At 45.9% G+C, this 11,766-nt stretch overlaps 1 gene segment (V, D, J or C); it reads right to left on the reverse strand.

The window, feature by feature from the left end:
* Positions 1-10,664: 10,664 nt before the first annotated feature.
* Positions 10,665-11,229, reverse strand: LOC132222630 (immunoglobulin heavy variable 3-23-like). The segment is given in 2 exon segments: positions 10,665-11,017; positions 11,121-11,229. Coding segments are annotated over 2 exon segments (399 nt in total).
* Positions 11,230-11,766: the final 537 nt, after the last annotated feature.

An 11,766-nucleotide genomic window follows, 5' to 3' on the forward strand; every position in this document is an offset into this window, starting at 1 on the left:
TCTTCACAGTGTTGAAATAATAGTTGTTTTCGGACCACATATTAATTTCATATGACATCTGAGAGAATTACATATAACCACATTTTATTATATAGGATTCATAAAGTATAGTGTGTAACAACATGAACTGTTTTGTGTCACTGCTCATGTGTGAAAGCACGTGTTTTCTGAAAACAAGTGTGCAACGCTGTGTGTCTGTGGGGATGACTATGTGTGACCATGTGTCTAGGTAACTCTGTGTTTCCTGGACAAGGAGTAAGAGAACAATATGGATGCAGGGGTCTCATGAATTCTCCTAGGCTTCCAACATGCTTCTGATGCACATCTCACACACAGTGAAGCTAGAAAACCTTGGCTCCAGGAGGAAAGGTGGAGGGAAGAGATTGCTGATGCACATTCCAGCCCTCAGGGTCACCTGTCCCCACTGTGGGGTTGGCACTGCTTTCTGTAGGACAGCAGGGGCCCTCGTGTAGGTGGATTTGGGGGCACTCTGTGTTTGTTGCAATGAGCTGACAGTTCTTTCGGGGATCAATGTGGACCCAGAGAGGTTGGGTGAGGTCTACCAACCCTAAGTGTGCTCAGGCCTTTCAGCAGAAGGAGGACCCTGATAGCCCTGAAACCAGGAGGGGGGCACAGGGAGAGTCAGACACTGAGGGTAGCTGTGCCCCCCAGAGGGAGGGATGCAGAGCTGTGCACACAGCCCAATCCCAGCAACCCACCCACAGAGTTCTCACTCATCAGCGAAAAGTTGAAAAGACAGTGAAAAAAGTCACTTTTAGATTTTGTGAAGAAGCCTTGGTGAAGGAGAATTCCTGTCACTGCCAATATGTCACCGCCAACATGTCACCGGCAAACAGACAATGTCCCTTCTTCCTTGTTGTCTGCAGTGAGAATATGAGAAGGAAGAATCGTCCCTGGAGGCAGCTGAGAGCTTGAGAGGAAATCCCTGTGCTCACCTTCCCTCCTCACTTCCTTCTGCCCCTGCTCCTAGGGCTGCTCTCTGTGTTGTGGGTCCTGAGCGACCCTGGTGTTCAGAGCGCCCCCTGCAGCCCAGCTGTGCTGTCTCCCTTGGGGAGGTTTGTGTTGGGCCCACACTTACTTCCCCTCACTGTGTCTCGCACAGTAATACACAGCCATGTCCTCTGCTCTCAGGCTGTTCAGTGTTAAGTAAACTTGGCTCTTGGACGTGTCCCTGGTGATGCCGAGCCTGGATTTCAGTGCTGGGTTATAGTTTGTACCTCTATCACCCCATATGCATCCAGCCTACACTGCCCCTTTCCCAGGGGCTGATGGGTCAAGTACACGAAATAACTGGTTAAAGAGAATCCAGACACAGTGCAGGTGAGGGAGAAGGTCTGTGAAGGCTTCACCAGTCCTGGGCCCGACTCCTGCAATTGCACATGGGACAGGACACCAGGGGACAAGGAACATCAGTCCTGTCAGTCATATGCACTCACAAGTGTAGGGCCTAAGGTCAGGATGCCCTGGTTATTAATGGGCCCCTCTTTTGGCATCTCTTCCCTTGACCTCACTCAGCATGTAAGTCAGGGACTGGGGACCACATGGGAAATGAAGCACATTAGAATTCCGTCAACGAATAGTCTACCTTTCTGAGCATAAGTGGAAATGGTGGACTAGATGAGTAGGTTATACTTTTAAATTTTCATGAATCTTTCAAACAGGTGTTTTAATGTTTAGTATTTGTTCAGACTATTTCTGAATCTCAAAATCTTATTGAATCCACAATTTTCACATTTTTAAATCTAATTTTATATTAGTAATTTCTATCATTGTGCAAAAAATTAAAAATAAAGGACAGCCTTTTCAATATCTTATATCTTAATTTTCTATGTTACTTTGATCTGAGAAACAACATCCCAAGGACTGACAAGTTAGATATTTGTTATTCTTGGTGTTGAAAAATTTTTGACCGTGTCTACAGCTTCCTGTGCACCCTCTTCCTTTATGCAAGCCCATGGCCTACTGCAGAGATTCCAAATAGTTACATCAGAAAGAGTCATGGCTCTAAGTGGAGAAAAGATATGACATAAAAGCAGTGATCATGTATGTGTACAACTCAGAATCATTCATAAGTGGAAATGATGATGGGAAGAGTTTGACCTGTTTTCTCAGTCTAGTGTTATCAGTGATGTTGGGGTCCACAGGAATGTGTATGTAGAGAATTCCTACCATAGACTTTCTCACAGGAAAGGAAACATCAAACCTGAGAGGAATTCCTTGCTCAGCCTCCCTCTGCCATTCCTCTGGATGTCACTATGGTCACAGGGTGCTGGGCTCTCCCACAAATGTATGACATCCTTAATGAGTAATTAATACATCCTCCCATCAGACATATGATTTAAAAATATATTCCTTTATTTATATTGGTGTTTTAATTTGCTCAATGGAATCTTTAGCAGGACAAAATACTTTAATTTTAACCAAAGCTAATTTAATAATATTTTCCTTGGTGGGTCCTATTTTGGGTGATTTTATGAAGAACTACCTGGAAAATGCTGAGCCTCCACTGTCCATGTAGATTGGTTAAAGCAGCCACAGGGACTGGAGCATGTCTGCTACCAGAGGGGAGGGCTGCTGGGAAACTTCCCATAAATCTGGATGTGACTGTGGAACTGGGTGAGGGCAGGAAGCTGGACTTGTTTTGAGTCACATGACAGAAATGTGCCTGATGTTCATGGACAGAGAGCTATTGGACATATGAGTTTAAAGCCCCCTTCAATGAGGGCCCAGAAGGAAGTTCAGGAAATGAGAAAGAAAGTTCGCATCATTTTAGGACATGCCTAATAATTATGAACAGAAGTTGTTAGAAGTAGAAACGTTAAGGATTCTGCAGGTAGGGATCAAGGGAAGTAAGGAACATCTCATTGCAAACTGGTGGAAAGAGGAGTCCCTGTGTCCTACATGCACATTCTCAGTGTCTCTGTTCTAGAAGGTAACACCTTCATAATCTTGTGGATTCCCAGTTGGACATTTTTGGGGTCATTACTCACATGGTCTCTCCCTGAATCACCCAAGCTGCATAATTGATTGTGGTCCCATTTATGAAATATCTCAACCCTAACAAGGAAGAGTGAACAACCCTCATGGTGATTGTGTGCCTGTATGTGGAGCCTTCATTTAATTGGGCCAAGATCTGTATCTCAGTCCATTATCTTCATTATCATAATCATCATCATCATCATCATCATCATCATCATCACCACCCACTGGCTTACTTATAATCATTCTCCCACTCATTTTCTGTAGACATGGTTATTGTGCACAAATATTGACCCTGTATCTAATTTTTGGTGTTTTATCAAAATTGTTAAGGGAAATAGGTAATCAGAAATTATTATATTACTTTACATTTGACTGCTGACAACTTATGGCTCATTGCTGCCTCATCTCCATCTTCCCAAGATGGGAATCTTATCAGAAATATTGGTCTCCTCTACATTTGTCACTAAGAGTTTGAAACCACACAATCCCATGGAAGCAGAATTTATATCCTCCCCCACCACCTGCACAAATAAAAGCCAACAGCCAGTCTCCTTTCCTGGCTCCATCAAAGTAGGATCTTTCTTGTGCTTCTCAGAGATTCCAACTACGTGCATAATAAACATTCCATGTCCCTTGGTGTGTTTGTCATCAGACCTGGTCATCTGTACCAAGCTGCTGTGGGTCCCTCTTCCTCGGCCTGGGGTCACTAACTCTTGGTGCTATCAGCATGATGACAAGTCATTGACCTTCACCACCCGGGGTCCTTCTTCACCAGCTTTTCATTCAAAATCCTCTGATGCCCGCTGTTCAGCATGCACGTGTCCTGACGCTGGCTGGACCCTGAGCTGTGTGAGGCTGAGCTCTAGTGTTGAATCAGCAGAGTGGTTGGATTTAGGTAACTTGGGCAGAAGTTTTGATCATTAATTGGTACTTGCACAGAGTTTCTGACAGAAACTCTGAGGTTTGCCCACTTGAGAAAGTTGTCTCTGTTTACAACAGACTTTCTAACTCAGAGACGTCAGAGGTAAGCGCAGAGTCAGGAATCCAGAGGTTCCCTGAGGGGAACTGTGAAATGAAGAGGAAACCACACAGGTCACCAGCCAAAGCTCCAGCTGCACCTGCTCCTGGGATGGTCCTTCTGTTAAGGGACCATGAGCGCCCCCTTGAGGTCACAGCCTATCCTGCAGGGAGACTTGTGTATGGGCTCACACTGACTTCCCCTCATTGTGTCTCTTGCACAGTAATACAAGGCCCTGTGCTAGGCTTTCAGGCTGCTCATTTGCAGGTCGGCAGTGCTTTTGGAATCATCTCTAGAGATAGTGACTCTGCCTTTGACAAATGCAGCGTATTCCGTGGTGTGACTTTCGCTTTTGTTTCTTATGAAACCTACCCACTCCCATCCCTTTCCTGGTGTCTGCTGGATCCAGCTTATGTAATAGTCCATGAAAGTGAATCCTGAGCATTTGCAGGAGAGTCTCAGAGACCCCCTGCCCCTAGGCTGCACCAAGCCTCCCCCAGACTCCACCAGTTGCACCTCACACTGGACACCTGCAGACAAGAGAGTTGTCCATAGGAGCAGGCACACACACTGACACACACACTCACAAGGCCCCAGCTTCTTCATAATGTTACCATGTAAGAGCATCACAGCGAGAGCCCAGCTCAGGCCACACTTCATGGTGCTTCCTCTGGTTTGATGCCTTTAGCAAATGGAGACTGCAGGTCCCAGGGGTGGGGCTGCTTTCCCAGAGGTGCAGGCACAGGGGATAGGCCAGGTTTATCAGCACAAGGAGAACCCCATTTTCATGGGCTCCTCTTCTTAGAGACAGAGTAGGGGAGTCCATGGGGGACAGTCCCTTTCAACTCAGATGGACAAGCACCTCCTGTGAGCGTGGAGATGTTCATGAGGAGTGGCTAGTCTGTGTGCTGCAGTGTGGCTGTTGTTGTTAATACCACCATCATCAGTTACACCCTAGCTAATTTACAATGATGCCCCACCCACAGGGCCAGGATATTCCAGCTCAGAGTAAATTCTCCGTGTGTCCTTGTCCACGTGTCGATACTCAGAGAGAGCTTCCTCCCCAGCTCCAGCTCCCAGGGTTCAGGCCCTGGAAGGCTGCTCTTCTGTGGCATCCACACATAACCTCTACCCATGTCCTTCTGTGCCTGTGGGTGCAGCAAAGCAGAGAGATAGGAAAGAAGGAGCCTGCACACTTAGAGCCTCTTATCAGCCCCAGGTTCTCTCCGGGTTCAGCCTCTTCACCCCTCCCTTCAATGGCTGAACAATTTTTACAACAAGTGACTCATCTGTGGGCTCACATCACAGGAATCATTATTCAATGCTCTGTAGGGAGCCACTAGGATTCAAGTACCCACTGTAATTATTACATAAAATCTCTGGAAAGTTTGGGAGAATGACATCCTTAAGTTAAACCACCAAACCTAAGTGCACCCTTAAAAAGCCCCTTGGCCAAAGGTTCTCCTGTGGGGCCTTGATGTCCAGGGCATCAGGAGGACATCAGCCATCTCCCTATGATTCAGTGACTGGGAGGACCAGCCATTTGCATATTTCACCCCCAGTGACCCTCCGCCTTGCTGCGTGCTGATGTGGGAGGTACTGACATGGATCATGCCTTCCCCCAGCTCTCACGCTGCCTTTCCACCACAGCTGTGTCAGAGCCTCCCCTGACCTTCCACCAGGAGACTCTGTTTGTTGAAGGAAACATCAGAGAAATGCTGTCCTTGACCATCACTGGGAGGAAACATAGGGTGTACTTTGAACAACTAATGCAGCAATGAAACTCCAGGGTCAGTTGTTGGCAGTCCTGTGACACCACACTCTCCATACTTCCTGGGCCTGTGAGACAGTCCACAGAGTGTGGGGGGAGGGTTCACAGATATGGAAGCTGGAAAATCCAAGACTTGATGAGGGCAGGTTGGGATTCTGGTGAGGACCCGCATCCTAGTGGCTATTTATTTTTTCTGTAATCTCAGAGGGTGGATGGACCAAGAGAGCTTCTTCAGCCTGCTTTTTTTAATGTAAAATATACTTTTATTTATTTCAGAGAGGAAGGAAGGGGTAGAGAGAGATAGAAACATCAAGGATGAGAGAGAACTATTGATTGGCTGCCTCCATCACACACCACACTGGGGATCAAGCCCACAACCAGGGCATACGGCCTGACCAGGAATCAAATTGTGACCTCTTGTATCATAGGTTGACACTCAAACACTGAGTACAGCATATGGCTCTCAGACCTCTTTTTGAAGGGCATGAATCTTACTCAGGAGAACTCCACCCTCAAGACTAAGAAGGTCCCCAGGCTCCACCTCCTAACACCACCTCCTAGGGCATTGGGTTTTATTGTGTGAATATTTGAAGGACACATGCATCGTGCCCATGGCAGCAACTAAAGTATCGAATCATGACCCCACCCAGGTGGAAGCCTGCCCCAATGGAGCTCCCCCACCTGAGGATACTCCTGGTCTTTGGAAGGAGAATCTTTACCCAAGTCCTTCAGAACAAGCTGATGACCTTGCAGTGTGGGCAGTGTCTGCCCTTGACCTTTAACCAAGGCATCTGGGAAATCCTGTTTTTGTTTTTATCTGTGCTTCCAGTTGGGCATTATTCTTCTGTTGGAAGACCTAGACCTGTTTTCTAACCACTATGGTTGGTAGCTCCTTTTTTTCACTCAGATTTTATAGGTTTAATTAAATAAGTAGTCAGGGTCTATTATTAAAAAAACTTTATTGTTGAAATTATCACAGATGCCTCCTATTCCCCCTTTCCACCCAGTTCCTGCTCCACACCAGGCCTTCAATGCCCTACTGTCTCTGTCCATAGGTGAGATCTTTGACTAATCTCTGTCCACCCTATCTCCCCCAATCCCACTGAAATTCTTCAGTCTGTTCCATGTTTCCATGCCTCTGATTCTATTCTATTCAGCAGTTTATTTTCATTAGTTTCTTGTTTATTTATTTTAATTTTATGATTCAATTGTTGATAGCTATGTATTTGTTGCCATTTTATTGTTCATATTTTACTCCTCCTCCTCCTCCTCCTCTTCCCCCTTCTTGTTCTTCTTTTTCTCCTTCTTCTTCTCCTTCTTCTTCTTCTTCTTCTTCTTCTTCTTCTTCTTCTTCTTCTTCTTCTTCTTCTTCTTCTTCTTCTTCTTCTTATTTGTTGATTTATTATTCTTATTCTTATTCTCATTCTTATTCTTATTCTTATTCCTGCTCTTCCTTTCCCTCTTTTTCTATCTTCTTATACAATACCCATCAGCATGTCATATAATACTGTTTTGCTGGTGAGGAACTGCTTTAGATTTGTGTGTGTGTGTGTGTGTGTGTGTGTGTGTGTGTGTGTGTGTGTGTGTGAGGCTCTTTATCTGATCCTCACATCAAAATGAGTGCTTTGCTGGGTAGAGTAATCTTGGTTGTACGTCCTTATCATTCATCAGTTTGAATATATCTTGCCGCTGACTTCTAATCTGCAAAGTTTCCGTTGATAAATCAGCTGATGGGCTGCTTTTCTCTTGTGCTTTTAGAAGTCTCTATTTTTCTTCGCCTTTGGCATTTCAATTATGAAGTTGATGTGGGCCTCTGTGCGTTGCTGTTATTTTGGATTCCCTGTGCTTCCTAGACTTGTAAGTCTATTTCTTTCACCAGGTAGGAGAAGTTTTCTGTTATTACTTCTTCAAATAAGTTTTCAATATCTTGCTCTCTCTCTCATCTCCTTCTGCTCTCCCATAATGTTAATGTTGGAACCCTTGAAGTTGTCCCAGAGACTCTTTACAATATCTTTACATTTTTGGATGTTTTTTGTTTTTGCTCTTCTGATTGTGTGGTTTTTGCTTCTTCATATTCCAAATCATTTATTTGATTCCCAGAATTCTCTACTCTACTGCAGAATTGCTGTAAATTATTCTTTATTTAAGTTAGTGTATGTTTAATTTCTGACTGTTCCTTTGTTATGTCTTTGACATTCTCACTAAGATCCTTGAAAGTCTCATGAAGATTCTTGAGTAACCTTATAACCATGATTTTGAACTGTGTTTCCAGTAGTTTGCCTGTGTCCATTTCTTTCATTTGTGACATGTTTCTTTATCTCCACATTCTGACTCCTTCTCTGTGTTTGTTTCTATGTATTGAGTAGAGCTGCTATGTCTCTTGCAGTTGTTAGAGTGGCCTTGTCTATAGTAGGTGTCCTGTAGGGCCCAGTGGCTCACCCTCCCAGTCTTCTGAGCTGGGCACTCTAGGTGAACCCCTGTGTGGGCAGTGTGCAGTCTTGTAGTTGAGCCTTGATTTCTGTTGGCATCATTAGGAAGACTTGACCTCCTGGCCAGTTGGCTGTGAAGTCAAGTGGCAACTACAGTAGAAGAGCTGCTGGAGACACCCCTCTGAAACAGGACTTTGCTTCAGTGCGACTCTGGTGCTCACTGAGTCTGCCCATTCAGTGTGTCACTTGTGGCTGTGTAGGGTTGTAATCTGCTATGGTGTGAAATTGTCCACTGGATTCACTGGGTCTGGAGCCTCCAGGGTGGTGCAAAGTCAGCCTCTGCCTGGGGCCACCCAGCAGGAGATATAGAGGGTTCTGATGATGGCTGCTATTTTGTATTTGTATTGGGCTTTGAGGTGCCCAGGTGAGGCCAAGCTGTGAAGCATGTCAGGCTGGTGCTACTGCCCTGCCTTGGGCCTTTAACGGGTGGATTTGGGCATGCTGTCCCCATCTGCAGATTATTGGAGAGGTTTTAGCAAAGTCTGAAGCCTGAGCCAGGACAGACCATTCATTTGGAAAAAAAAAAAAACAAAAACAAAAAAACTGCTGCTAGCAGCTTGGTGGGGCTGAAAATTGGATGGGGCAGGGCTTCAGGGGATCACCAGGTTGGAGCAAACTGTGTGCTCTATGCTGATGGAGACTCAAACATGGCTGCCAGTCAGCTCAGGAACAAGGGAGGTCCCATTACAGGAAAAATGATCCCTGTGAGCACCCCAGTTTGGATAAAGCCACCCCTGAGATCCTGCCCCCATGCCGGACAATCAAATTCCTCCCTATATGAGTCTGAGTCCTTGCCTCAGGAGCATGGAATAAGTGGGACCCTGTGAGTTTCTGCACCTATCCTTTAAGAGGAACACCTGTGATTACAGTAACCTCCTTGTCACTCAACCGCAAACTCTAATTGGTTTTTACAACCCAAAGTGACGGGGACTTCTCTTCCCAGCTCTACAACCCTGGGCTGGGGGGCTTGGTGTGGGGCTGGAACCCCATGCTCACCAAAGGCAGCCTCCACAGAGACGATCTCCCTCCCGATTAAAAAATTGGGACAGGTTGGTGTTGGTCCCATTCCACACCTCCACCGCTCATACCAGTCTCAATGTGCTTTCTTCTTTTCTTCTCTAGTTGTAGGACTTCCATTTACTCAAGATTCAGGCTTTTCTGAATGAGGATTGTTCCGTATTTTAGTTGTAATTTTCAAGTGGTTGTGGGAGGAGGTGAATATAGGCTTTTACCTACCCCGCCATCTTGGTTCTTTCCCAGGCTCTATTTTTGATGTTTGATGCTGACAAGTTAAGGTCCATCCCTCTCTCTTTCTTGGCACATGGAAAACTAAGAGAAAGTGTGATTCCCCCTTGTGTCATGCAGGTGGGACATTGAACCCACACAAGCCCCTTCTTTGAGCAGGGCCCTCCCCGCCCCCAGCACTGTCCACAATGAATCCTTGAACCAGTGTTCTTACCCAGGGATCCAAATATATATTTTTGTTTTTTAAAATATATTTTTATTTATTTCATAGAGGAAGAAAGAGAGAGAGAGAGAGGAAGAGAGAGAGAGAGAGAGAGAGAGAGAGAGAGAGAGAGAGAGAGAGAGAGAGAGAACCATCAATGATGAAAGAGAATCTTTGATCTGGTGCTTCCTGCACACCCCACACAGGGATCGAGACTACAAACCGAGCATGTGCCCTGACCAATAATCAAACCCTAACCTCCTGGTCAATAGGTCGATGCCCAACTACTGAGCCATGTCAGCCGGGAAACCGTGTCTGAGTGACTTGAAAGCCTGCCTTGCTCCCAACAGACACCTCCATGAAAATATAAACCTTTTCAAGGTGCCCCTGCCTGTGGGACATCATCAGCCTGGACATCTATTCCAAGGCATGGTGGGTCCCTCTACCTCCTCCTCTTGGTGTTTCCTGCGATTGGTGCTTTGAGAGTGACAAGTTAATGACCAGAGTTTTTCTTCTCTAGCCTTGTGTTCATGTGCCAGCGGGGGTCACTGTCCAGCATCCACACGTCCTGCTGCTGGCGGGCTGGGACCCTGGGCTGTGTTGAGCTGCACTGTTGAGTTAGCAGAGCCTCTGGTTAGATTTAGGGGACCTGGGTCAGCAGATTTGATTATCAATAGTCATTTGGGCACAAAATTGTCTGAAAGACACTCTACTGTTTTTTCACATGAAAAAGTTGTCTTTGTTTACAACAGGCGTTTCTACCTCAGAGACTCAGAGGTAAGCACAGAGTCAGGAATCCAGAGGTTCCCTGAGGGGAACTGTGACATGAAGAGGAAAACACACAGGAAACCAGCCCAAACCTCCAACTGCACCTGCTGCTGGGATGGTCCTTCGTTCAGGGGCCCTGAGAGCCCCCTGGTGATCACAGCCTCTGCTTCAGGGAGGTTTGTGACTGGGCTCACACTGACTTCCCCTCACTGTGTCTGTTGCACAGTAATACACAGCCGTGTCCTCGGATTTGAGGCTGTTCATTTGCAGATATACCATGTTCTTTGCGTTGTCTCTGGAGATGGTGAAACGGCCCTTCACAGAGTCTGCGTAGTATGTGCTGTCACCATTACCAGTAATAGCACAAATCCACTCTAGCCTCTTTCCTGGAGTCTGGCGGAGCCAGTTCATGTAGTAGCTACTGGAGGAGTATCCAGAGGCTGAACAGGAGAGTCTCAGAGATCCCTCAGGCTTCCCCAAGCCTCCTCCAGACTCCACCAGCTGCACCTCACACTGGACACCTGCAAACACAAAGACTGTCTGGTCATGAAATGCTGGCCTGTGCACTGTATCTCTCACTCATGTCACTCACATACTCAGTGTGTCTTGTTCTCCATAAATTACCTCTCAAAATAGCCACAAGGAAAACCCATCTGAGGCCAAATCCCATGGTGAGTGGTCTGTGTTCAGTCCTGATCAGGGAATGGGAACACCTGGGGATCCTGGGGCTGGGCTCCTGTCCCAGAGCTGCAGGGTCAGAGGTGGGCTGCTTTTTATGAGCAGAGAGGACCCTATTTGCATGTCCCCCTACTATATAGGGAGCTCTAGAGTTAGACACTGACATGGTCTTATAGTGTGACATGTCTGAGGGTGCTTTTTATTAAGAATTACTCCCCAGATCTTGACCTGTGCACTCCCCACTGGACTTATCTGCTGCAGGAGACCTGTAGAAAGACCCAGGAATAAAATTTTTCATTAAAAAAAGAGAAACTTTAAAATGAAAGGTGCCTTTGACAAGTCACCAGTAAATATAACAAAGAAAAGTTAACCCTCCTGGTTCATAGGTCAGAACGCTACCACTGAGAAATACAGGCCAGACTCAAGATTTTCTTTACATATTTAGGTCCTCCTTTGTTGGGTTTATAAATGTTTACCAGCATTACACCCTCTTGTTGGATTGCTCTTTTCATTATTATGTAGTCTCTTTCTTTGTCTCTTACTATAGTCTTTGTTTCAAAGTCTGTTTTGTCAGATATAAGTATTGCTGCCC

Source organism: Myotis daubentonii, chromosome 20 (genome assembly GCF_963259705.1).
Source record: "Myotis daubentonii chromosome 20, mMyoDau2.1, whole genome shotgun sequence".
NCBI classification, from domain to species: domain Eukaryota; kingdom Metazoa; phylum Chordata; class Mammalia; order Chiroptera; family Vespertilionidae; genus Myotis; species Myotis daubentonii.